Genomic DNA, 27,339 nt, shown 5'->3' on the forward strand with positions numbered 1-27,339 from the left:
GGTACTCTAATACCAATCAACTTCTTAGAATAAAGCCCTATTACAAGTCAACTTTCTCAACTTTCGTTTTTCTTGGGAGTGGCCCACTAGCTTCCTAATTTGTAGCCAATTACTTGATGCATTTTTGGAATTGAAAGCTTCTCACGTGCACTAAATTTCGAGAATCTGGACTTGAACGTGCCACCACCAAGTTATCTGGAAATTGCCCCTTTTAATCATATTTTGATTATTTTCCTACAATTAGCACCATTAACCAAGGGACGACTGTTAACTATTTGTCTAACCAAGAAATAACCCTAAGTACGACCGTAGGATTTAATTTCTAGATTGCATTAAGAATTAGAAAAGTCCAACCCTAACTAACAAACACGCTATGAGGATTTGTTTAAATTAGATCGTATGTTTTCCTAACATAAACCCAATTATACCAGTTGCTACCGGGACGGAAGTAATCGAACAATTACGGATTCAACTACTCAAATTAGCAAGTAGCCTACGTGAATAATTAAATATTGCGCACCTACTCAATGATACACGATAGCTATAGTAATTAAAAGTAGAAAACATACAAATATCAATAAATGGAGGAAACAGTTAAAATAATTTAGATCTCACAGTTATTGTTGAACCAAATCTTCAGTTGTCCCCTTGACTAGAAGTATGAAATTAGTTCTCCATTAATAGAGAACCAGCCATGCAAATAGTTGTTCCAAACTTTTCCATCGTTTTTTCATCCCAAAAGTCGGCTAAGGAGAAAAAATAAAGACCAAGTCCAATGCCCTCACGCCTCTAGCCACACAAAAGATGGGAACAAATTGTTTTACGATTTCTTTTCTACTTTGACTCCTAATTGATTGGTACTCTAATACCAATCAACTTCTTAGAATAAAACCCTATTACAAGTCAACTTTCTCAGCTTTCGTTTTTCTTGGGAGTGGCCCACTAGCTTCCTAATTTGTAGCTAATTACTTGATGCATTTTTGGAATTGGAAGTTTCTCACGTGCACTAAATTTCGAGAATCTGGACTTGAATGTGCCACCACCAAATTATTTGGAAATTGCCCCTTTTAATCATATTTTGATTATTTTCCTACAATTAGCACCATTAACCAAATATAAGTAGAATCCATCAATTAATACAATATTTGGCTAAAATAAAAGGAAAAATAAACATAAATTGGATGACAATTTCACATCCTATCATGAATCAAGTGTTTCTACAATCACCGGTCCCAATTATATGGAACAGTGTAGACAATAACACAGCAGATATAGATATTAGTACAATAAATATAGATACTGAGACAATAACATGCAAAAAGGCAACAAATTATGATATCTCTATAGAAATTACGTCCTCAAATCAATCTCAACCACCCAAATAAGGTTAACCCTTACTCACCATTATCTGCACCATGTAGTCAAACCTGCAATTGTAGAAGCCCATTCCGTCTTGTAGCAGTTAAATCTCATACGCCAGTAGTGCCTCCCTACTGTAAAATGAAGTCGTAGTTGTACCATATTTCATAATCATGAATACAAATCCGTTTCATCTATACAGTATTGTAAATACTCCATTTACCAAAGTTTTTATACACAAAATTTCAAGAGAAATTCTCAATTTTGTCCATTCCAATTGTCAAAAACCCATTCATAGGCACTTTTTTTTTACTCCAAACAAAGCCAAAACATTTTGTTACCCCACCTCTCCAATCATCCTCAATTTTGGCTTCCCACTAGATAATTTAGTGTTGCCCTTTTGACCTTTTTGTGGCCCTATAACTATGGATTCTCAGGAAATGGCCCTTTAACTTATACTCCATGATAGAGGTCTATTTTGTTGTTAAGGTAAACAAATATCAGCAAATTGTCATTACCAAAGTCGCTAACCTTAGAATCTTGGAACCACACAAAAAATCTAATGTAACATCTTTAGACAGATTTTATTCTTCTTTAATGAACCTCAAATCTTCTACCATGTTCCTTAAAAATAATAATAAAAAAAATCCTCTACCATGTTGAAACTGGCACTTGTCCTTCAACTAGTGGCCGAGCAATTGATTCTCCCCAATAGAAGTGGACTCCAAATTTTTGTGTACTAAGATGCCTAAATATTAAAGAAACTGCCTCGTAGCCTTAAGGTCTCTTTCCACCATCTGCAGGGCGTTGTAACTGCCAACCATCAAAGCTTTGTCGGCTGTGATACCAATTTTCTTGTAGTACTCGTTAAATAACGTACTATTTCACTTGGCAACTCCGAAAATTTCGTAAATTCATGGAACTTGACTTTATATAGACGAGATATCCAGACTACTTTGTCCCATAGACTAGCTGGTTTTCTACTTTCTTGATACTATATAAGGACCATAATCTAGCTGATATCAGCCTTAAAAAGTAGTAGTTTAGTTGTGTTTGGCATTTGGTTTAGCTAACACTTTATCTTTATTGAGCTGAAGCTTGGATTAGAAACCCAAGTAAAATTTCTAACATCTTTGGCAGAATGTTGCTTTTCTTGATTTCTTGCTTCTCTGTTATCCTAGTTTCCAAGTCATTTTTTAGGCCATTTGGGACTTGGAAGAGGGACATGAGAATGCAGGCGATTCCTTGGTTTTCGGGGGAAGTGTCGAGATTTTTGATATCTTGGTCTGCAAGAAGTAAGGCTGCCAGAGGTTTCTTGCATTTTCTGACATCATCACTGAAGAAGAACGGTAATGGAAAAGCAGAGAATGTGATGGTGGAGGGCCTGGAGGGAGAGGAATATACTTTACTGGATTTGCCAGATTTGGCTTTGGAATGCATTCTTGAGAGGCTTTCTCCATTTCAGCTCTGTAGTATGGCTGCAGTTTGCAGGTCTTTGAGTGAGAGGTGCAGCAGTGATCATTTATGGGAGAAACACATGAAGCAGAAATGGGGTAGATTGGTTGGTAATGCAGCATATCAACAATGGCAATGCTACATTGCTTCAAGAAACAGAGCTAAGCTACAGGAGAGTAAAAGGGGAAAAGGATTACTTGGGTACTTTTCAATCTTCTCTGATAAGATGTGGAATAGATCAAGAGAAAATGAGATTGTTACTGAGCAGAGAAATTCCTTACCTGTAGATTCTGTAAAGGCTTGGTATCTTGCTATTGAAACCGGGAAATTCCGGTTTCCAGCCCAGGTTTATAACCGCGAGGTAATTCACTGAAGTTGCCAAATTTTGATTCTTCTTTTATTTTTTCCCCCTTTGGTTGGATTACAAGTACAAAAGACCTTTAGTTTCCAGACTACCAATTTTGGTTGGATTAACGTGTGGAATTTTACCTGTAGAATGGCCAAGTTGGGTTTATGCTCTCTTGTTATGATGCTGAATTGAGCTATGATTCAAGCACAGACACCTTTATTGCAAGGTAAATGATTTCTGCAATCTCTTTTTGCACATTACATATCCCAAGGCTACACAAGGGATGCTGATCATTATTAGTTGGGTAACTTTCTTGAGTAAAACTCTTGGAAAGCATTTAGTTCCGTTTGCAACAGTGATTTGAGACATATTTTGGAGTTGGTTGTATGAAATACTAATTTAGGTATTATTGCAGGTACTCAGCACCTGGGCGAAGGCCGACAATAGAGGACAACATAGAGTGGAATAGGATAAGGGCACCAGCAGTTGATGTCCCTGCACATGTCCTTCATGTCTCAGATTGTCTGCATGATCTGAAACCTGGTGATCACATAGAGGTTCAGTGGAGAAGGAACAGAGATTTCCCATATGGTATGTTTCTTGTCCCCTAGTGTATCCCCTTTGATGTATCTCCCTTGACCCTTCTGTTTTACTGGATTTTCATTTTTGCCACTTTATCAGCATCAGATTTGGTTCATTTTTTGAATTATCTTTTGATTGAGGCACTTCTGATTTCTGGTTTCAATAAATTTCAGGTTGGTGGTATGGAGTTGTTGGACACTTGGAGTCATGCACAGGCCAGGAATCTCATTGCCAGTGTCATCTAAATGGTATGTCAATTGGATTCTTTTGTTTTATGGGCATAATTAAGTTTTGCACTTGATCTTGTGGATGGCTAGACAATCAGGGCAATGACTGTTTATTTCTCAAGCCTTTGCATATCTTCTTTAACGTTTGCTCTGATTTGACAATTGAAAAACTGCACTTGACTAGATTTTTGATACTGTATGAGCCAATTAACACCTTTTAGCATTCTTAGCATTTTTTTCCCACTTCTTTGCCATTGTTGAGAAATTATCTCAGCATCATCTTAGCATTTTTTTCCCACTTCTTACCTAGACTTTTGATACTGTATGAGCCAATCAACACCTTTTAGCATTCTTAGCATTTTTTTCCCACTTATTTGCCATTGTTGAGAAATTATCTCAGCATCATCTTAGATGCCAAATATTCTATGACAACAAATCAGGGTAAAAATCAGTTCTTACCCGGGAGACTAAAGCAGTCATTGACTGGGATGATTAATAAACCTTACTCAGTTGTTTTATTCATCTGTTGGTGCTCAAGCGGTATGTTTCTCCGGCTGTTATGGCTAAAATTTGACCTGGGCAACCTTAGACAACTTTCCATAGCCTTTTTCACTTCGGCAGAACAGACTGATACTGAAGCTAAATCCTCAAAACAAATGTATGTGCCTGCAATGCATTTCATGGATGTGTGGCTGGCATCAGTATAATCTGAATCTAATGATGAATTGATGGTCCAAAAACATCTTTTACTTTTATGAACTTGCAAAATTACAGAAATTATCTGCCAAGTTACAGTTGTGTCACACTATATACTGCAACTATATAGCTTGTTTAGGTTGTTAACTTGTATTGTCTGTCAGTAACAAATTTGGAGTAAAGATAGAAGAAGGCTTTGAAAGAAATGCCTCGAAATTTGAACTTCTTACGGTGACAAATGAATGTTTTTTCCTCTATTCATCACACTCTTATGCTTGAAAACATAAGAATAAACTGGTTATCTAAAACCAAAAGTAGTGCTGCATAGTTTCAAAACTCAAGCATGCCTTCGCCTGAACAATCCTAGGACATTTTTCATGAGAAATTCATCATGTCAATGACACTTATCATCTTCTCAAAAGAAAGTCTTATGTCTACTCTTCAAGGGAGTTTCAAATAATCTGATTCTTTTCCTGAACTCATTCATATTTACAGACAGTGTAGTGCTGGAGTTCAAGCAGTATGCCCCTAGCTCGCGATGGAGACAAACAATCGTAAACAGGAGGGATCACCGAGAAGTAGGCAATGGAGCAGATGGCTTTTATGGAGGAATCAGAAAGCTATGCAATGAAAATGAGATTTCAACATGGAAAAGCCTTTGGCCAACCAGTACCTTAGAATAGTATTGAGTGTATGACTGGCTGCTTTGGCATCTGCTGTGTAAAGAGGGTTTTTTGGCCCTTTACCAACTGTAAATAGAATGGAACATATGGAGGCCACTTGTAGAAGTTTTTAGTTCTGAGGCTTCAATTTTGTCTAGTTTGATGCAGAGGCCTTGAAGGGTTTACAACGGTAATGTAGATCTTCTGCTAAATAAAGCAAATGCAGTCATTTTCTCCAAGGAATGACTAGCTTACACATCTTCCTATTGCATGTCCCTGGACCCTATACATATTAGTGTCATTTTGTCAACCATATGATCAAGAAAAGATCAACCTCTCAAATTTTTGTGTCTGGAATTTGATCTGACCAGAATTATCTTTCTGAAAGAGAAGAAAGCACGTTTAAGAATCACTCTTGGAGGCCTTTCGAGTCCACATATTTGCCTCAATTGGGATCCAATTGGAATCAACTTCGATAATCTCATACATTATACTTTATGAATCTTGACCTTTGTAAATTGTAATGCCATGTTTATTGCATAGGAAAAATTATTCAAAATGTCCTTCACATTTGGCTAAATGAATTTTTTCATCTTTCGCTTTTAATATATTAAATTTACATCTCTTATAAATTTAAGTCAGTAAAATTTAGTCCCAGCTTAAATTTTTTATCACTTTTTGGGTTAAGATCATTAAGTGACCCACACGGAGTCATTTTTTATGTACAAAAAGGTTCTCTCACTTTTTTTTTCTTTTTGTATAAAAAATGAATATGAATTGAGTCAGATTCCATTTTTTTTGGGGAAAAAAATGAAATATGGTTTGGATCAGATCCTAATTTTTGAGGGTAAAAAATGAATATAAATCAGGTCATTTCTTTAACTACAAATAGGATTTACTCTTTTTGCCACTAAAAAAAAGACCAAGTGTAGGTCATGTGATGAATTCAATGCAAAAAGTGATAAAAAATCTAGGTTAGAACAAAAAATTATTGACTTGATTTTGTAAGGAACATATAATTATTATTTTAAAAATGAAGAATGAAAAAATTTATTTCACGAAATATGAGGGTCGTTTTGAACGATTTTTCCTATGGTATACTCTAAGTTTCTTAGAAGAGCAGAAAATTATTAAATTCTTGAAAAAAAAAAAAGCTGCTTTGTCTATGTTTTGGTTGCCCACTTAATCCCTTCATGATGATTTGTCCAAGTTAATTAATTCACTAAAATGTATTTATTCTTTGTCCAGTTAAAGTAATGTTATACAAAAGAGGCCGAAATTTATTTTTTCTTTTTTAAGTTTTTGTTCCATCTGCATTCTCTATTTAAATGTCTTTTCTAACAATTTAACTTGCCATTTGCAATTAAAATTGCAAATGGCAAGGTAACTTGAGTCAATTAGATATTAACCAATTTCAGCTTCATTGTTGCTTTTAATTTGATTTGTGGTTAAGCAAATCTGGATATCATCGTTCAAATACTTACTAAATATGTGTTATTTTTATTTTATCATGCTGACTTAAATTTGTGATTTTTCATTTTCATGTTAGTCCAACACAAATTATTAATTTTTTCTAACATTGAACATATTCGTATTTCGTTTTTGTGTTGTGTAATTGGATGTATATTTTACAAAAGTGCACAAAAATAGTTAGATAAGGGGATTATTTTTCCAAATTATACATCAGGGTGAATTCAGTATGAACGGGTTTTAATTTAGTCAATTTGACAAGTACTATACCATTATTATTCGAGTTTAGGAGCTAAATTGTTATTAATTGTGAGGGCAAGATTAGAATTTTGTTATTGTATGTTTTTCAACACCATTATGAAAAGACAAAAAGTGTGTGTGTGTGTGTGTGTTTATATATATATATATATATATGCATATATGTTGGTTTAAGGGGTTAAAAATATGGCTACTTATGTGGTTAAAATGTTCTACTCTTGTATTCATAGGTATGAAATTAAACTTAGATAATTTACGAGTAATAATCCAAGTTTATTACTTTTACATAATTACGTTGGACTCGAATTTTTTTAATTTTAATCATACCTTTAGAAAATATTCAAATAATATGAAAATTCAAAAATATATTTCTTATTATTCCCATACCCTATTTTAGTAATTATAGCCTATGTCAAAAATAAAATGATAATAAACTAATAATACTTTTAAAAAAGTGAGAACTTTTAAAAATTTTTTTTAATGAAAAAAAGTGAGACTTGAAATGGAAAGAGCCCAACTCCAACAGTAGTATTTCAGATACCCCAGCCCAAGTGAACTCAGCAGCACAACCGAACCCAAACAAGAGACAGAAGAAAGTAAAAGGAGAGACAGAAAAAGAAAGAAGAGAAATCAATAATTTGTGTGAAGAAATCAGGTCGTCGTTTGATTTTCACTCTTCGCAAAAATGAACGGCGGCCCATCTGGTTTCAGTATGTTCTTTGATTCCGTTTCCAGTTTCTTTTTTGTGCTTTCTATTTTGGGTGATGAAGTTTTTGATATTTGACTCGTATATATTTATGAAATCCCAGATAATGCACCAGTGACGAGAATTTTGGTGATCGCATGTGTCCTTTTCACTATTATATTTGGGATCCAGGGCCGTTCTAATAAGCTTGGATGGTCCTATGAGGTACTGTTCTTTTTTTTTTTTTTTTTGGTTAATTTTTTTTAAAAAAAAGTGTTTTTTGTTTGCAGTTGATTGATTGTCTTTCCTGGGTTTCTTTTATATTGTAGTATTACTGTATTTCCAGTCCTGAATTGTGTTAGAATTCTGTAATTCCAATGGAATGAGAAGCATAACTGTTGATTTTTATATAGTTCATTGGCAACTGTTTCTTATCATCAGTATATAAAAATGTGAAAAGGATATAGAGGTTTGGTGGTCAGTAGATAAATTTGTCCTTTCAACTAGCTTAAGTTAATTTTCGCTTGATTGAAGTCTATTGAATTGAGAGGAAGAGAGTTTGCTTAATTGTGTATATATTAGTTTCTGGTCCTGGACTGAAGATTTCCTTCTAGTCAATTTTTGGAATGAAGTTGATTTGAACTAGTTTATGGGTTTTGATTCCCTTGTCCGCCATTTTAGTTCTTGAAATTTGTATCCTGCTGCGAAGATAACATTGAAATGTTACTTTAGGGTGTGTTTTTGTTTTAGCTAATATTGTTGGTTATCTATTCTTGCTTTTTGAAATTTGTATCGAGAATGAGGATTTTAGGACAGTGTATTGGTTAGAGTGATCAGTGGTGGTGATGCTACTTGGAGCGAGTGAAGAGAAGGGCATGACAAGCACTAGCTTTAAGCTTAGCTAGTACTCTGCACTAGCTTTAAGCTTAATTAGTACTCTGTCGGGTTTCAATCATTGTCTGTCGGAAAAAATATTCCTTCAGATCCCATATTAGTGCATCAATTAGCAACCTTCTCACGTGAGAAAATTTTGTACAAGCCTATATGTGGGGTATGCTCGAGAATAGTGTAAAGAAACAGGCTGATGCAACTTGGACTGAGTAAGTTGAAGAATTGCCATGACAAGCTTAAGTTAGCTTACAATTAGCTAAGAAGCTTTAAGCTGTATGTGAAACTTGTCCAGTCCCAACTTTACCTGTATTGGTATTTAAATCAGTTACAGATTTTTAACTGTTGCCATAGCTTTTTTGACGAGAGGAAATTGATGGTGTTTATATTGTGACTTTTTGCTGGTACACTGGAAATATTTCCGTGTCCTGTCCTTTCTTATTTCTACCATTGATGGTGAGATGATTAGTCTTCTGTTGCATTGTGCTGATGTAGTTCTTCTTAGAATTGAAAAATGGTTAGAAAATTAATGGTAGTTGAGTTTTACTTTATTGTGACAACTTCTTTGGAGACAAGAAGTATGCAGTTCGCAAAAGAGCATGAAAAAAGAGGAGAGATGCCAAGTGTGCATGTCTTTTGTGTTATGCTGCCTTTTCCTTTATGGGCATTTTGGGGGATGTCTGGGCTGGGTGTGTGTATTTATGTTGTAAGTATGCTGCAACTGTACTTTGAAAATTTGCTTAAAGAGTGGCAAAATTTTCACTGCATGCATCAACTGTTGAACTGAGTGATTTGTGAAAATATAAAGCTTCTTCAAAACTTGGAAGGCTTATTTTCGGTGGAACATCTGAAGGTGCTTCTAGTTTCCTTTTTTATCTGTAAGTTGGCTAACAGGCCCTCTTAAATATCAGTGAACAGATATCTTATTTGTCAGAATTATGGAGTTTATTGACTTTCATATATTTAATTTGAAGTTGAAGGTTATCTAAATTGAATTTAGTTCTTAAATACGGCATACAATGCAGTGATAAATATTAAAACATGCTTCAGTTGTTATATGTGCTGTATGATGCATTCACTGAAATATGCTTTAGTTGTTTATATATGCTATATGAATCATTACAGTTGCAACTTCATCTCTCTGTCTGTCTCAGACACATTTACATATCCAGAGCATATGGATGAACTGATAATCTGGTGCCAGTATATGCCACAGAGAACAGTAGGTTTTCTACTGATTTGATAGTTTCAGGAGAGTCAAATCCTTATTTTAATGCACAGGAGAGAATAAGTTCTATTATTCTTTGTTACTTTTATAGTTTTCCATGCTAATGCTTTTGTAGTTGGAGGTGTTTGGTCGCTGTTCTGAAATCCGTGAAATTCAGCTAGGTTGTTGACAATCTGTTTTGTCCTTTGGCAGGATATATTCAAAAAATTTCAGATTTGGAAGCTGATACTGTCCATTTTTGCTTTTGCGTCTACACCAGAACTCATCTTTGGAACATATCTGCTTTATTACTTTCGTATATTTGAGAGGCAAATCGGTTCTAATAAGTACTCTGTAAGTGGTGTTCAGAAGAAATTTTTATTCTTTAAGTGGCTGTCTTATGCAACAATTTAATGTTTATTTGACGATGACACAATTTCCATGTTTTCACAATCTTATGTTTTCTGATTTCCTGCTGGTATTTGACTTTAATTGGACGAAAATAACGTTCCAGCATTTGTCCAATAAATATAAGATATGAAAAAAGGCTTACATAATTTCTTTTCTGCAAATTCGATCTACTTGCGGCAACATTATCCATTTGGAACTATTTTCTGTAATGTGCAACTTGAATATTCCTTTGGACAACCTTAGAATCAACTTCTTTTGCTGTATATCATGGAAAAAAAACATTTTTGTTGGCAATGTCATCAAAATAAGAAGGTTGTACCATGTATATTAACTAGCCATATGAAGATCTTACTGCATTTGTCCAATTTGGAAATTTAAGTATTTGCTGATTATAGAGTTCCGATATTTGTCATGTCTGTATTCTAAAGATGGTCTGCATTAGTTTGTGTGCCACTGTACTATCCTTTAAAGAACTGAAACTCTCTTTGTCAACAGCTACAATGTTGATTTTAGCATTCTTTTATATGCAATTGAACACTGGTAAAGTACATCCACTACTTATTGGACACTGAAGAGTTTGTATTCATTAATGACTAAATTGTGGATCATCTCAAATATATCATTGTTTTGCAAACTATGTTCTTTTATTTTTTTTGCTTGCTACACCTGTTAAGTTGATGATTGTTATGTGATATTTTCTGTACCACTCTATTTGTTGTTATAATACTCATATTGATTCATGATTGATTATTCAAACGGCCACTTTATGAATAGTACCGCGTCAATCATGGGAATGGAAAGGGAAGAACAATATGCTCATGTAGTTTGATATGCGTTACTTTGCAGGTGTTTATCTTGTTCTCTACAATCGTCTCTTTACTGCTTGAGGTCATTGCAATGAAAATTGTTAAAGGTATGGTAAATTGATGTTTATCTATATGCAACCTTCTAGCTTCACACCAGCAAAAGTAGAAAAGTATTTCAAACAAGCAAGTTTCTTTTGCTGTTCCCTTCTTCTTGATGTACTGTAATATACCTTCTCTTTTGCTAGTGTTTGACTGCCTTCCTGAAAGCATTTCCTCTGCACATAGAGAGATTTTTTCAGTCATTGAGCGGGCATCTTGTGATTGATGTGAATTAGATTAATAATGCTACAGATTCTCATTGCTGTTACTGTCAATATGTTATCTGCATGAATACAATTTTAAACGACATTTTCACCTCTTTTTACCTGGTTTTAGCTGTTTGTTTACTGTGTACATATCTCATTAGCTGTTTTTCATAAGTTGAGAGTTTTCTGTATTCTTGTCTAGCTCTTGAATCCAACTCAAGTTATAAATGGATTTTTTTAGAGATTGATCTTTCATTCAACTTGAATCCTTTCATGATGATATTGCTTCAGAACTAAGATGGAACATAGTCTAAGGGGAATTCAAACCATGTAAAAATCACACTACTTCTGTTGGCTCACAATGATGCCAAAGATGAACAGCCAGAACTGGTGAAAGACACGAGAAACAGGGCAAAAGTTGTTATGGAATAGCCGTAAGTGGCTTTTGGATCTCTGGAGGAAGAAATTCTTCTTAGTTTCAGATTTTCTTTTAAGATCTGATGGAATAGGAAAGGGCCGAGAGGTTGGAAGATTGGGCTAAGGGATAAGATTTGGAAGACTGTTAGAAGAAGAGGGTATCTGGTTTACTATGGAGAGCAATAAGGAGATGTGTGGTACTTAGCAAACCAACTTTTTATGCCGTGAGTTTTGTCCACAGTGACAGAAAACCAGGTTCTAACTGTTCAGTTCTCTGTTACCAGGCCTGGATGCTTTGACCAGTTTGACCATTTGTTTGGCTTCTAAATGAAACTGAACCAGACTGATAGCCACTTGTTCCTGGATAATGGACGCAGCCTGGACGGTTGTAACTTGTCTTCAGTTTGAGAACATTCCTTCAGTTAAATGGTATTCGTAGTTATTCAGATTCAGGAACGAAGTCCGCACTGAGAAACCCTCTGTAAGGAGCTTGCAGCCTATTTAAATTTGACACTACATGTTAGGGTACCAGTGTCGCTATTATGTGGACTCGGCACTTTATGCAGTTGCACTTGTTGTGACTTGAGAGATGCATAGATGACAGTGTGCAATTTTTACCTGATCTGGTCAAACAAGATCAGGCATTGACTTGTGACTTTTAGGGAAACTTCAACTTAAATTGAGAGTCATCTTTCTGGGAATTCTTGTCCATGATTTAGTTAAACATTAGAGAAAGGTAAAGGATGGAAAAGAGGTGAAGATATTCTACTGGAACTCATACGCACTGATTGATGAGTGACTTGTGAATGACTATAACAATCAGGAGAGTGGGGAGTTTCAACAAGGCAAACAGTCTGAGATGAATATACATTGGGCTTGTGGGTCACATGAGATTAGGTAAGGATGGCATTGTGAGGTTAATTTTCCATAACAAATGTGTTACTGGTTCTGAAATATAGACATTTTGTTTAGGCTACTGAATTTGTTTCTGAACTAACAACCTTCATTGAGAAAACAAATGAAGTTCATGAACATGTCCAAGTACATGTGTGCTGCTTATACTAAGCACATGGTTTTGCTTTAAGTTGGACGGATTTGGGTATGATTACTGGGTGTGGTTTTCTTTAAGCTAGACAGACTTGGGTATGATTATTGGGAGTGTCAACACCAGTCGATTTGTGTACTTTCTGAAGATAAGGACATGGGGGCACTGCCAAAGACTCAGATATCAGTGTTTCAATAAGCTATGTAATAAAGTTCGTTAGTATTTTGTAAATAATTTATTTAGATATCCTCGTACAATTAATGATGTTTTCCTAGCAAAATACCTGGTTGAATGCTTTTCAAATGAAGACCGCATCATTAGGTTTCCTATACATTCAGGAGCCAAACTACTTCATTTTATTGTGACTGTCCGGAAAGAAACCTAAATAGTGACTCATATGGGTTCAGAATTTATGAGAGTTATTTTCTGTGCTTTATAAATCAGTGGTCATTTTTTAATAGATCATAGATGGTAACATTCCTTGTCCAATCTCATGTGACCTATACAGCTTATGTCTTAGACAATAGGAGTCTCCGATATTTTGTCAGCTTGGAGCGTTCCACATTTCTCAGCATTATCAACTTACAACAACTGGCACCATTCTTCTCTTCTTGATCGCTTGACTTTCTTGGTTTTTTCGGCTATATCAAGAAAATTTTGTTAGAAGAAAACAGCTCTCGTCTAAGTTAGAGTCAAAAGTCATCAGAGCCAATCATCTTAAACTGCATCCAGGTATCAATTCCAAACCAGTTCAGTGTGGTGTTGTATCGACTCTGGTACCTTGAGTTATGGTGCTGAGTCTGGGTAACAGAAGCATTTCTTGTCAAGCCCATGAGCTGCTCATCTGGCACATGACTGCCGGCATATGATAGCACTGCCTTGAAAATAGTCGAGCAGAAAAGGGCCTACCTAGTAAGTTGAGGAACATGTATTATGGTACAAATATCACAGAGAGATGTAAGATGTTGTTTAGTAGAAGATATGCATCGGCTTTTTGTGATATCATAACTAATTGATGTAAAAATACTGAAATGGCTGAATGTTTAAATCTTAGCTGGCAATCTTTTTACCTGATTTTGTGCATCTACAATAAGCAAATTTGCTTTCTAGTCATCAAGAGAACTGTAGAACCATCCTACAGTCCATAAATTCTCTTCTTGAGTGACATGATGTGTTGCATTTTGTATAACTCATAGATAATCAACCTGACAATGCAAAAGTACAGAAATACTTGGCTCAATAATTATATCATCTAAAAATGGCTTGAGACAGCTATAGAAAGATTCAGCAATTGTTTCCTTTGATTGAAAGTGGATGGAGCATAATGCTGCCATTTCATATATTCTAATCAGTGGATTTTGTTACTCTGAGGGTGCTGATTTAAGATAATCCGTGATGACGTGTGTTACCTTGTCTGTGTTATATTGTCTTGCTGGGTCAGAAGGCCTCAATATTTATAGCAAAGAATACTAAGTTGAATGGTTGAGTTGAAAAAGAGTCTTGGCTTGGGGTTTGATCAACATGTGGTAGATGCTTCTTGTAAATATTCTTGTGCCACTCCATTTGGGTTATTCTTTTATCTTTGAGACAGATGGAAAGGACTCAATTATCTTAGCTTTACTTGTGCAGATTCTTCCTTGAAGGCTCTCACATCGGGTCCCTATGGTCTTATATTTGCTTCCTTTGTTCCTTTCTATCTTGACATACCTGTCTCGACTCGTTACCGTGTATTTAGCCTTCACTTCTCCGACAAGACATTTATATATGTAGCTGGTCTTCAGGTACTCGTGTGGATGTGCTATTGCTCTTTCCGAAACATTTACTGTTCTTTCATACTCACTCATTTTGGGTTTGCAATCTTTATCCTAACTGATGTGTATTTTCCGTCTCTCAGCTTCTTTTCTCATCATGGAAAAGATCTCTGTTGCCGGGGATCTGTGGCATTCTTGCTGGTTCCTTGTATCGTTTGAATATTCTCCGCATACGCAGTATGAAGGTTGCATTGCATTCTCCATAAAGTCTTTTTCTTGTTTCTGAATCTGCTAGTTTTACCTGAGTGGGTGAAATGCTCTGGTTTATCGTCTATTGTTAAATTGCTTAGTCTGATTGCAATTAGCCTATTCATAACACATGGTGTCTTCTTTTACTTATTGCTCAAGGGGGTGATGATTGCATCTGGAAGGGGCAACAAGAAAGAAGTAAGAAAAATAATAGGATATGTGTCTAAAGTTCACGTTCTTATGTCAGTAAAACACGTATTTCTTTTATAGAGAATAAAATCCTATCCTTCTTAGCTCAAGGGGATGATGATTGTATCTAGAAGGGGCAACCAGAAAAAAATAAGAAAAATAATAGGATATGTGTCTAAAGTTGAATATTTACTTGCTTGACTTCTGAGTCCGTGTTCTTATGTCGGTAATACACGTATTTCTTTTATAGAGAATAAAATCCTATCCTTCTTAGCTCTGCGGACATTGCCCATGGTTTGTTTATTTGTTCGATTGCATAGAAGTAATTTAAATGATTTCATAATTTTATGCTACTACACATACTTTGGTGGTTCTTTATTAGTCCCAGCTATTGATAATATGCTTGTTGGATCCATAACTAGGGCATTTCAGAAGAGTAGAAAAATTCTGCAGGAAATGTTAGTTTTAGTATTCTTGAATTCTCAAATCAGAAAACATCAATACATGTTTCCAACTAAGCTTATTGGGTGCCTGTCTATTCCTATTATTATTGTATCATGAGGTTGATCTTGCGGCAGGAATTCCCAGTTTTCTTTGTTGGGTAATACATAATAAGCTTTTTATTGCTAGAGCTCTATCCCACACACACAGACTCATGTTGTAAGCTACACATCTGAGGTGGTTGTTGCTTGACCTCTATCCTCATATGCGCTTTTATTTAAAGCTCTATGCACGATGACCCATCTATTTGCTTTTAAAGCTCTATCCACATATTTATTTAAAGCTCTATCCACACATTTGCTTTTACCCATCTGTGTTTCTTTTACCCCTCAGTTTCCAGAATTTATCGCTTCCTTCTTCTCTCGACTTTCATGGCCATCTTCGGGGAATATACCACCTGCTGCACCAGCTAGGAATACTGTGGGAAGTATGCCGTCCTATGCAGGTCGCCAAGTGGAGGCAAGTAATTTTAATTATTTTCATCACTGATGCCTGCTGCACTGTTTTTGTTTTTCATGATTAATTCCTGAATGAGGTCAAGCTATTGGTATAAACATACATTTCTATTTTGTACATCTAATTGCTTTTTCCTGGTTACAAACTCCTCAAGTTTCTTATGTTTCTTTTCTTAGTTTTATCCCTTTCTAATCTACTGAAACGGGCACCTTCTTCTGCCACTCTCTTTGTTATATCAATCCTTTCTCAATCCCCGTTTTCATCTTGTGACTAGGATCTTCCTAGTGGTGATATATCTATTTGACTATTAATTGTTTATTAGATAATTTTTTATTTCTATTTTTTATGTTTAATTTTTAAGTGAATGCAAGTGGTACTTTGAGAAACTATCTTCTTGGTTGCGTACCAGGCAAATAATCTTACTAAAATAAGCATACTTCAGCTAAAGACCCTTGTGGGTATATGATGTGTCATCTTCTTTCATGACTCCCAAAATTTCAAATTATTGCTTTAGCTCTGGAGATGATTGGTGGAGCTTTTGTTTTCTGTTCCAAAAATGCATTTTTTTAAACACATTCTATGCCATCATAAATGAATTATTTTGTAAATTGCTCATTTGCAATCTGCAACTTGACAGAGATTCTTTCTGTGGAGTTATAAGTGTATTTGTTTTAGACATCTAATGTATGATTTTAAAGAACTAAATTGACTGTATGTTCACAATTGTGCCTTCCCAGATAAGAGTTGCATTACATGTGTTGTTCCTAAAAGATTAGTTTGATATCTTTGAACATGATACTACTGTCTTTTCCCAAAAGTGCCATCCATTTAATCTCAACGAATTGCCAAATGACAATAGTTGTGAACAATGCTAAATGGCAATATCAAGGCATATGAAGTAATGATATTTCATTGTCATGTCCCAAGCTAGCTTTTTCTTTTCTTTATTTTTTTTTGGGGGGGGGGGGAGGGGGAACGAGTTATTTGGAGGCTCAGGTTACCATACAAGTCAAGTACTTTGATTATTATTGAACCGATGATTTACTTGTCACAGAAAATAAGTGATTTTTCCACTGACCAGGGCCTTAACTCTTTCAATGAAATAAAATGTGCAATCTTGTTAGAAATTTTTTGCCTTTTCAAAAGCTTCTTGCCAGTAATTACCTTTGAGTACTCCTTAGATATTTTGGTTGTGTTTCATTTCTTTCTTTATGTGTTTTGTGATTTGTCTGGTTAACATTTTGTACCCCTTGAATAAACTGTTATTTTCTTGTTTGGTTTTAGGGAAACAATCCTGCTCCTGTCCGTTCCACCGTGGACCCCCCAGAGGATTCTATTTCTACCCTTGTTTCAATGGGTTTTGACAGAAACTCTGCCAGGCAAGCTCTCATCCGCGCTAGAAATGATGTTAATGCAGCTACCAACATCCTTCTTGAGTCGCAAGCGCGCTGAGAATGGCAGATTTCCAGCATTCAAGAAATGCAAGCTGGATCTTGATTCAAAGGCTAAATTGCGACAAATGCAAGAGGCAGTCAGCCTGCAAAATAGCAACCATTTTGTGACTCAATGGTATTGCAAATTCCCATAATCCGACCCTTCTTGATTTTCTTTGGGGATTTGATTTGCCTCCATAGGTTGTCATATTACTGCTTAGTTTGAGGGCAACTATCTCTGGTCACTTTAAGGTGGAAACTCTAGGATTGTCTAAACATGAATGTGTAGAAAATTCTTGTAGGCAAGCTGTTAATATAGTGTTTTACATCTTCAGGTGTCTGCAAATATATGACCTTTCTGATGAAGCTAATTTTACCATCTGAATGAACATCATTGCTACTGAGACATCTGTGACTACTTTTACTACATCCAAATGTTTACTTTCGACAATCTGTTTAGTGTTTGAGTTCCTGATAAACATAAGTAGATGTTGCGTCTAGGCACTTTATCTAACTAGATAAAGAATTGGACCAATTTGATGGATGGACATTTGTCATTAGTTCATCAATGCCCAGCCTTGATTAGGGTTTGTATTGTTTTCTTTACCTGTATTCATGTTTTAAATGAATTCGCAAGTAATTTATTTGTTGTGGGAGGCTGGCAATTGATGATCTTTAGCATATCCACCGCTCGATCAGGATTTTGTTATACCATTCCTTAAAATTTTCTGCATGTTACCCCATTCCAAAATTTTCTGCATATCATATTTGTGTTTGGTTACTATCATCAACCACGCATTGACACTAGACGAACTAGGCAATCGGAATCGTAAAGCATTCAAAGAATCATCTTTGGGAGCAGTTCAAGATTCTACTTGTCACAAAGTCCGGTATCGCGCATTGGAAAGCCATATAGGTAGCAGCAATGCATTTGCCCCTAAGCTTCATTCGCATTTTTCAAGTGGATTTGACTCTTGTTCTATTTGATTCTCAATAAAGTCCTTGCACAATTTTATGATGCTTCGTCCATGTTTCAAGATGGTCTGAATGGGCAAGACAGTAAGATCGGAAACTGTTAGTAACAGAGTGCTCAACATATTCAGGTATCTGCTAAAGTTTTGAACCTTCTCAGGGAACTGAGGATGCATACATTAGTATAATAACAAGTCCGCTGGAAATTGTTCTAGTACCCAAATTCCTGAATCTACATATGTTGCTGAATTTGCATTTTTGCGCTCTCAGAAAATCTACTAGTCATATCTGACCAGATGAGGAGGGAATTTGAGAAAGAGTTCTCATTGCATGATCTTAACGAAGAACACTTTACATTGCTTATTAAAGAGTGATTGTGTTGTGCTCTCTCCATTTTCGAAGATGACGCCAAGCAACGAGCTCTGAAAACATTAGAAGAAAGCGCCCTTCGCCACTGATTTTTTTTTTTTTAAATTGTTTTCTGGAGGACAAATGTAACAGAACAAATAGCAGAAAGGCTGTACAAGTAAAAAATTGATACCAATATTTACCTTATGTATTATAAGGCAATAGGCATCAGAATGCAAGAATATTTATCAAACCTGAGCAATAGAATGACCATTTATGCTGCTGGAAAAAACTTTATGCTGGACTGATTTTCAGCCATTTTGTAGTTCTTCAACTTACAATAATTGGACAAAACTGTTCAAGGACTCGCTCATCCTACACAGACAACCATCACAGCAACCCTGGTACACAAGCAAAGGCTGCAAGGCCACAATCATCTGTCATGTTATTCTTAACATTACATGATCAAGCAACTCAAGACTGGTCCTCTAGGTGGAGTTACAAAAGTCTTCATAAACTCACCAAGAGGTTTAAAGTTTGCAATAACTGTTCTGCATGTACTTCCTGAAGGAATGTATACCTCTTTCACTAGAACTATCTCAAAATACCTTATCATAAGTATCATTCGAAATACATCAAGCATGTGACGACCTATAAATGCCCATTGTCTTCTTCCCGGAGAAAAACTAGACAGAGCTTATGTCCACTCGACTTTTATGAATTTGGAAGGCTGGTGTAATCCAGCTCCCACAACTGCACTGGATACCCGACCAATTGAAGTAACCTAGGCGTGCCTCGCATTTGGCACATAACAGCTTGCCCTCAAGTGCACCTTCTTCAACTAAAAACAAGGGAAAATATGGAGGTTCATCACTCAACAGATTAAAAAACACACATTCAGACAATATGCCAGATGACACCCTATGGATGAGTTTCATTCAACTAAAATCTCAAGTACAAAAAGAGGGCCGATTTATGCATCATTATTTTTGTCATGGATAAATGCTCTTCTGGAGAAAAAGATGCAGGATTAAAGACAATACGCAACATTTTTTAAGATAACTATATATTCCGATTTCTCATACAGCCTACTAATGCCTCAAACCAGCCAGTAAAGGTGCAGTTGCAACAGTGCAAACAAACCACATCAGAATAACATGATCAAGGCGACACAAGGTCTCATAAATCCCAGGAAAAATGAGGTACTGCAGTGTTTCATACCTATTGTCATCCAGCCTAGAGGCTCAACAAAGATAGATGAACACTCATTATCTTCAGGCTTGTTGAAAGGGTTGCCACTTCTCCTCTTGTTCCACTCAAAGGATGTTTCACCCTCTCCTGGAAGATGATTGACAACATTCTCTTGCAGGGCAACAACTCTGCGACATTTCTTACAGCGGTATAAGGGAGAACGAATTGCATCTATTTTAGCTTTAGTTTCAACCTCAGAAGAGATTTTTGCTGCTGATAAATCAGGATCGGTCCCAAATTTTGAACTGTCTATTCTTTCTCCACGGTTGTAAGAATCACCTATCACAATTCCTTAACTGATGTTAGGAAAAGGAAAGCAACAACTCAACCTTTCTGCTACTCCAAAGGTAAAAGTGAACAGACGGAGGATTTTGTCAGTCAAAAAATTGTAATGAGGTAAATCTATGCTATTTGAGAAGTAAATCATATGGATGGGGAACACAAGGTCAACTATGTACCTAATTCATGGCTAAACAAAATTAAACCAGATCACATTGCATACTATCTAGATTCAGTCAATTAAGACCTGCAGTAGTATAAGAAGGACCAATAAGGAAATGCTTAACCTAAAATTCCCTTAAACTGATAACCATTGCAAATTAGCCAACTCCCACAGTAATCTTGACCAGAATTAGCAAGAAAAGATTAATGTTTGCTAAGCCAATACATATTTAGTTACTTTCCAAACAGGCACAAGGCTACGTTAGCTTTATGAAACAAATCAGCAGTCTAGGATGAATTTAACAAGATTTAAGGCCTTAATACTGCAGGAAAAAAATTGGCATGTATCAACTTTGTCTTGGAAAAAAAATAAGATTAATAGTAATTTTTAATGCACCTCGCAACAAAGAAAATTTTTTATAGATACGCTATGAAAAATATGCCACAATTCTTAACAGAAAATGGAAACAGGCAGTAACTTAGTGCACCATTGGCAAGGTTACTAATAGACCATTTGGACTGTTAAAGTATACTAAGCAACTACTGTTCCAAACCGAAGTAACATATGGTGTGAACAATGCATCTGCAATAAAATCACAAGTAGATTCGTGAAGGGGAGAGAGGGACAGATTAGCATAAAACAATTCTTAAAATTGTAAATCATAATGATGTGACACATAAGAAATCCTAGTATTACAAGTTATTAGTATGAAAACAGATCATCAACAAAAAGTGTAGAAAACAGTTCGTTGCAAAAACATATGAAATGAACTTACTGAAATCATTAGGCACAAGTTGTGGATGCCATTTTTCACATACAAGTTATGCAATTTTTTCTCAAACAACCAACCAAGGTGTAACAATGTTTGATAACTTGAAACACACAGATCCAGTACACAATCTATAACTCCAATAATGGAAAATGAGTAACAGGTAACATGCTAGACATCAACACAAAAAAACTAATAGCAAATCATGCAGTTCAAGAACCAAGAAACATAATAGGATATCAATGGAATACTCTACCTAGTACTTTCAAGCGGAAACGCTTGTATATGGGGCTAGCGTAATCAACTCTGAAACCCATTTCTTCAAACATTTTGAGCTGCAAAATAAAGGACACAAAGCTTGTTTAGACCACTAATATTACAGTGGAAACCAACATACAGACAACTTTAGGGCATTATATCAACCTGATCCAGGAAGCCATCATTTGGACAAACAAATTCACAGCTTTGCCTTAGCGATTCAAGCGCATCTACAGAAATGCAAACCCATCTAAGAAGAAAGAATGAATTAAAAAAAAAAAGAAAATAAAAGAAAAGAAAGGTAGAACACATCAAAAATGGAAAGAACACTATCATTGTTCCTTGTTCCAAATTAACAAAAGGTCAAGAAAGATAAGCACAGAAATCAAAACAGATCCGCATGCACACTTGAGAAAAACAACAAAGCCAAACAAAAGTGAGATTGTTCAAACCTTCTTGGGATAGCTGTTCAGTCCTCATCAGATATGCAGTAATAATAGCTGCACTGCAACCAAAACAGTCAAAGGAGTGTGTAAAACCTTGGCGATGACCAAGCATAGAAGTAAAATGTACCACATTCTTGATAAATTCTTGCTCACAAATAGACAATGAAAAACATAGAAACAGGAAAACAAAGAGTTCCATGGTTTGATAACATACTAAATTAAGAACCAAATTTACAAGGTCAACTCGTTAAAAGTCCAAGTCCATGATTTCTGCATGAGAAACCATGGTCTATCCATCCAGTGCATGTGACCTGACGAAATTAAAATGCCTTTATCTAAATTGAACAGAAATTACAAACACAGTGACATGAAAGCCAGGCTGCTGTTATTCCACGCAACAGCAATCTCTACATAAGAACATTTTAGATCATGTTGAGTAAAATGGATTAGCTACTTCAAAGCAGCAACAGCAATCTCTACATAAGGTGGCTTGACGTCCGCCATTTGGCCTTTAGATCCATAGGGTGATTCATCTACTAAAAAAATGGCTTTTTGTAATTCTGGACATAATGGAGAAGGTTACTCCACAGATTTCACAGTTGATTAAAATCCAAGCAAATGAAAGACAATAACATCAACCAGGAAATAATCAAAGGAGCAACATCCTTCAAAGCATGAGATTTTCATAAAGGTATTAGCTCATTTAATACAAATGTGAGTCGCATTTAGGATCCTGTCAAAGACTCGGAGAAAAATAAGGCATTAACAACATAGACATTAATTTCTGGAAGAGGAATATCCATAGACATTATCATATGTAATAAATGCGTTTTGAAAGAAGGGCTTTGAAGTTGACAAGCTTTGTCATTGGTGATAACATTAAAGAAGAATTCAGTACATAATTGGACATATTGACTACAGATTCCTAAAATGGACTTCCATTATTATAGAATACAAGATAAACGATATTTCTAAGGGACTGTTGTTTGTCAAAAATTGTCATGCCTACTATGTAAATACGAAACTGTGGGTTCATATGCAACAACCAACAAAACTGTGACACCCCAAGACACAGAATAACCGACATCAGTTCAATGAACACTCGTTATTCTACCAGCAAAAGGAATTTGAAAAGTACCTCAGCTATAAATTGGGAAGAAGCAAACTTCAAAAGTAGAAAGAATCAGCAAATGAGAATTACCTTCTTGATACACCAGCAAAGCAGTGAACCAATACAGACCCTTCTTTTCTACTTCGGTCAATAAAATCTAAACAAACATCCAAGTAATCCAATAGATCCTCACTCTCTGTATCTTTGAATGGTACAGCCATCCTTACAAACTTCAAATCCTTCCCTGCTTTCTCTAAGGAATACAGCACCTTTTCTGGTGCCAGAGAACTCTTGGACCCATCACCTGAATCATCCTCTGTTCCTGAACCCCCAACATACACCTTACGAATCTCTTCTGTAGGGATCAGGATCTCCCTTCGCCATTCTGAGAAAAATGAAATTGATGTGGAGCTGAGAACTGATAATATATGTGTAATTTCACCAATATCATGCTGGAGAACATCTGCAGCATCCCCAATATTGCCAATAAACAGATTCTCCCGCACCAGGTATGGCATATCACACAAATGATATTGCTGCTTCTAGAAACTCAAATCTTATGTGCCTGTTATAGTAAAAGATTAATCTTTCTTAAAAAATATAAGCCAGACTTGACATTTCATCAGTGCCTCATTTGGAGGTGTAAAATCAATTCAACAACTGTAAATTGCATATTTGCTTTGATCAAATTGAAGGAAAGTACCTCCCCTCCCTCCCTCCTCCCTCCTCCCCCCCCCAAAAAAAAAATAAAAAACAAAAAAAAAAGATCATTATCATCAGATTAGATAACTAGCAAAATAACTAAAGTACATGACGAATTAACTTTTACCAAAAAGAGTAACTTTACACATACCATTATGATTCGGGAAATGATGCACTCTCATTTGCTTGATCTGGTTATGTTATAAAAATAATTATGGAAGCAGAGTTTAATAAATTAAACACAACAATCAACCACCATGAATTTCACTTGTGAGAAATGTGCCCAAGCCTACTTTTCAATTGTACAACATTTTCTCTATATGCATACTAACCGGTCTATATACGACAAACCCATATATCCATTATGTCCCTTTCCTTTGACGAACTATGTAGCAAGAACATGACACCTAAGTTTATATATGCATACTAACAGGTCTATATACGACAAACCCATATATCCATTATGTCCCTTTCCTTTGACGAACTATGTAGCAAGAACATGACAACTAATGCAAATGAGACAGCATCTATAGCAGTAACAACACTAAGTTTAGTTCACTTTCGAATTGAGTTCATTCTTTCAATCAATAAACCACAGGTTACACCAATAAAACACGAGTTCCTCCATGCATTGGGTAAAAGTTTCATTTCACGAGCGGATCCACATGTTGAACACCTAGTCATTTCACAAGATTCTATTATACACATGGCGTGAATCTAAAGCTACTTGTGTAAAAAATTTACTACTACCCTGATAGTGTATATAAAATCAAATCATGAAACACAGATATATGTCTTCTCCTTTTCCAATCTTTTCATTAGTCTACCTTCAAAGACACAAATTCCAGACACATACAACATTAAACAGACATGTCAATGTGCATATCACCCCACAAAATTCACTAACAAAAAGAAAGAACAAAAAAAAAACACCAAAGCCTCAGTTTTTCTCCTTTTTGCCCACGAAAAAGAGAAATGAAGCAAAACCAAATAAAAGTTGTATCAAATCTAAAAATATCCAAAACATGTCATCCAAAAATAAGAATTACACATACCTGGTAACAACCCTTCACCCAGAATTTTGTTTTCCTTTCTTTTCTCAACTGTTTTCTAAACCTATTTATTGTATACAAAGTAAAAGATAAGAAAAAAAAATGAAACTCAAGTACACAATCTTTGATTTCAATAAAGAACACACGCAGGAGGGAAGGTTATAGGCATTTATCCTTGTATCTGTACCTGAAGAAGTTAAGGGGACTTACCGGTGGAAGTATATTCCGGCGAGTGAAGTCAGATTACCAGCGAAGGGTAAAGCAAAAAGTTCTTGGTATCACTACTAAATCCCTGTGTCTGTCCTTAGGGAATGCGCTCTTTCGTTCTTTAATTTCCGTCTCATTTTCATAGATTTTTTATTTTTGTCGATTGGGAGTTTCACACGTGTGACGGGGGCCGTGCAGAATCTTTGGCACGTGTAGAACTCATTGAAGCAAATTGAGAATTATTTCACCTCTCTGATTGGCAGACGTTAAGTTGGCTTGCATGTTTTGTCCCGTGCAAGTTTCATTTTCATGCTTGGAGAACTTGACATAACAAAATAAGACACTCGTAGCTTACTAGTGCTGTGAATCAACTCGAAAGCCTAAAAGCTAGACGAAGCTCAGTTCGTCAAGGCTCGAACTCCAAACGTGAGTTAGGGCATATATGTTATTTTACACTGTATAAAAATAGAATTAAGGGTTAGATTATTCTTTGACCTTCATTCAAAATCATTTCTTATTTTCCTTCCAAATTCCAATTTCTCAGCTGCATCCTGTAGTTCGCACCACCAGTTCACCACTCAACAACTAACCATCTTTTCACTAGTTACCTCCAGTTATCTCTTCAATCTTCTCCGGTCACCTCTTCACTTTCACAAATATCAATTTTTCTCTACCAAAAATCACCGCAAGCTTCTCCATTTTCACACCCAACCACTACCATGCAAACCACTATGACTGCGAGTTTCTCCATTTTTCACAGTCAAGACTAGTGGACCAGCTATCATTTCACCTAGCTATAGGTTGTAGCAGCCACCGACCAATCAAATTTGGTTGGTTTCGCAAAACCACCTTGATTTCTGGTAAGTAGGACTTACTTTCAAGTCCTAATATTTTTTTTTTCTTGTTGAATGTTGACTAATACTTGTATCATAGAAGATTGTGATGCTATGTTTTTTCTCTATCTTTAGATTGCTCATTGCTATTGTTTTGCTTGTTTCTTTTTGTTACAACTTAGAAGGGGATACCTGATGCTACAGTTGTTCTTTGAGTTGTGATGCAGTGGAATTCTTGTGTGAGAATAAAAAAAATGAAAGTAATTCAAGGTGTATTTATTTTGGAAAGTTAGGTGATATCTCTTTCATAGTATACATAACGAAAATTTCACAACTTGGCCATAAAACTGGGCCAAGTTTTGGACAATCTCTTGGCCATAAAACTGACACTTCAGAAGCTCAAGGACAAAGGTTGGCAGCATGTCAATATTCGAACTCCATGCAGTCAGGTTCTTAATATGATACGCTATCAAGTTTCTGGTAACTTAAGGCTGGCAACTCACTTGGACGACATAAAAGATCTTTGCTCAATGTTTAGGAAATGCTCATTTGATAGTTTGCCTGTTGCTATGGATAGACTCAGTACTAAACTGAGTAGATTAGCTATGATTATACTTTGATGATGAAATTTCAGTTCATCAGTGGCCTAGTCCACTTTTGTAAAGACCAATTTGAGCCCTTGCTCAACCTATGTAATTTTACTTCTTTTTTATAATAAAATTTCTATCGTTTCCGAGAAAAAAAAGAAGAAGATAGGATTCTGAATAAATCATTAGTGCGGGGATATGCATGTTTCTTGGTTAGAAATTGGGAGGATCTCACTTGACAATATTATTCTAGACTTCTAGTCCTTGTTCCTACCTTATTCATTTAGTTCTTTTTTCTATACATGATGGAATATATCATGTTTATTAGACTAAACTGACAAAGACTTGTATCTTGATTGCTCACTACTAGATTGACGTATCACTGTAAATAAAATACTAGATTGTTTGTGTTTGTCTATTAAGCTTTTGTATTACACTAGACAGCAATGACTGAACTCAAATACTAAATACTTTTAGTGCTTGTTAATAAATAGCTGTTTTTCTTTCTTTTTTGGATCATGCTTTTCTTGCCTTTGGGATGTAATGGTTATACACTAAAGTAAGTTCCCCATTATATGTTGAATGGAGCATCTCATTCCACTGCTCGATCTAGACTTGAGCTAAAATACTCGAGTTCGAGTTTGTTAAACTTTTAAAGTTAGTTTAAGGTCGAACTCTATTCAATTTTACCTTATTCAAGTTCGAACTTGAACGAATTCAGTTTATTGGAGATTGATCAAATTCAAGTGATATAAAATAATATTTACCTAATACCAAACAAGAGATAAGATAGACATTTCATAATAATATTTAATTGAAGAGATAAGATAGACAAATTCAAAATATTTTTTTTGAACTTCAATTGAACTCGGGTAAGCTAGCTTGATGAACTTGTTAATATGTTTGAGTTGTTTGAACTTGACTCGAGCTTGAGTTTTGATAAGATAAACTCGCGACTAA

General features: G+C 35.6%; 3 protein-coding genes across 6 annotated transcripts; 2 read left to right on the forward strand and 1 right to left on the reverse strand.

Moving 5' to 3' along the window:
• Positions 1–2,173: 2,173 nt before the first annotated feature.
• On the forward strand, positions 2,174–5,588 carry LOC113697376 (F-box protein At2g32560-like). Its single transcript, XM_027216970.2, has 5 exons — positions 2,174–3,175; positions 3,310–3,389; positions 3,579–3,754; positions 3,919–3,993; positions 5,164–5,588. Exons 1-5 carry the CDS (start codon positions 2,501–2,503, stop codon positions 5,349–5,351), a joined length of 1,194 nt encoding a protein of 397 aa, XP_027072771.1. The 5' UTR covers positions 2,174–2,500; the 3' UTR covers positions 5,352–5,588.
• Positions 5,589–7,580: 1,992 nt separating this feature from the next.
• Positions 7,581–17,809, forward strand: LOC113695880 (rhomboid-like protein 20). Of its 2 annotated transcripts, XM_027215063.2 has the most exons (9): positions 7,581–7,768; positions 7,868–7,968; positions 9,786–9,853; positions 10,052–10,192; positions 11,096–11,162; positions 14,452–14,603; positions 14,717–14,818; positions 15,846–15,971; positions 17,253–17,809. In XM_027215063.2, exons 3-9 carry the CDS (start codon positions 9,809–9,811, stop codon positions 17,418–17,420), a joined length of 801 nt encoding a protein of 266 aa, XP_027070864.1. In that variant the 5' UTR covers positions 7,581–7,768; positions 7,868–7,968; positions 9,786–9,808; the 3' UTR covers positions 17,421–17,809. The 2 variants fall into 2 exon arrangements, with proteins under 2 accessions (XP_027070864.1, XP_027070863.1); XM_027215062.2 differs by lacking the exon at positions 9,786–9,853.
• A 1,156-nt stretch (positions 17,810–18,965) lies between these two features.
• On the reverse strand, positions 18,966–25,259 carry LOC113695879 (uncharacterized). Of its 3 annotated transcripts, none has more exons than XM_027215059.2 (8): positions 24,963–25,258; positions 24,756–24,816; positions 23,089–23,563; positions 21,894–21,946; positions 21,607–21,671; positions 21,440–21,518; positions 19,943–20,263; positions 18,966–19,562 (listed from the first exon to the last, which is right to left on the reverse strand). In XM_027215059.2, the coding sequence occupies exons 3-8, from the start codon at positions 23,514–23,516 to the stop codon at positions 19,408–19,410; spliced, it is 1,101 nt and encodes a 366-aa protein (XP_027070860.1). In that variant the 5' UTR covers positions 23,517–23,563; positions 24,756–24,816; positions 24,963–25,258; the 3' UTR covers positions 18,966–19,407. The 3 variants fall into 3 exon arrangements, with proteins under 3 accessions (XP_027070860.1, XP_027070862.1, XP_027070861.1); XM_027215061.2 differs by having other exon boundaries at positions 19,943–20,251; positions 24,963–25,246; XM_027215060.2 differs by lacking the exon at positions 24,756–24,816 and having other exon boundaries at positions 24,963–25,259.
• Positions 25,260–27,339: the final 2,080 nt, after the last annotated feature.

The sequence above is a fragment of the Coffea arabica genome, chromosome 6e (genome assembly GCF_036785885.1).
Source record: "Coffea arabica cultivar ET-39 chromosome 6e, Coffea Arabica ET-39 HiFi, whole genome shotgun sequence".
NCBI classification, from domain to species: domain Eukaryota; kingdom Viridiplantae; phylum Streptophyta; class Magnoliopsida; order Gentianales; family Rubiaceae; genus Coffea; species Coffea arabica.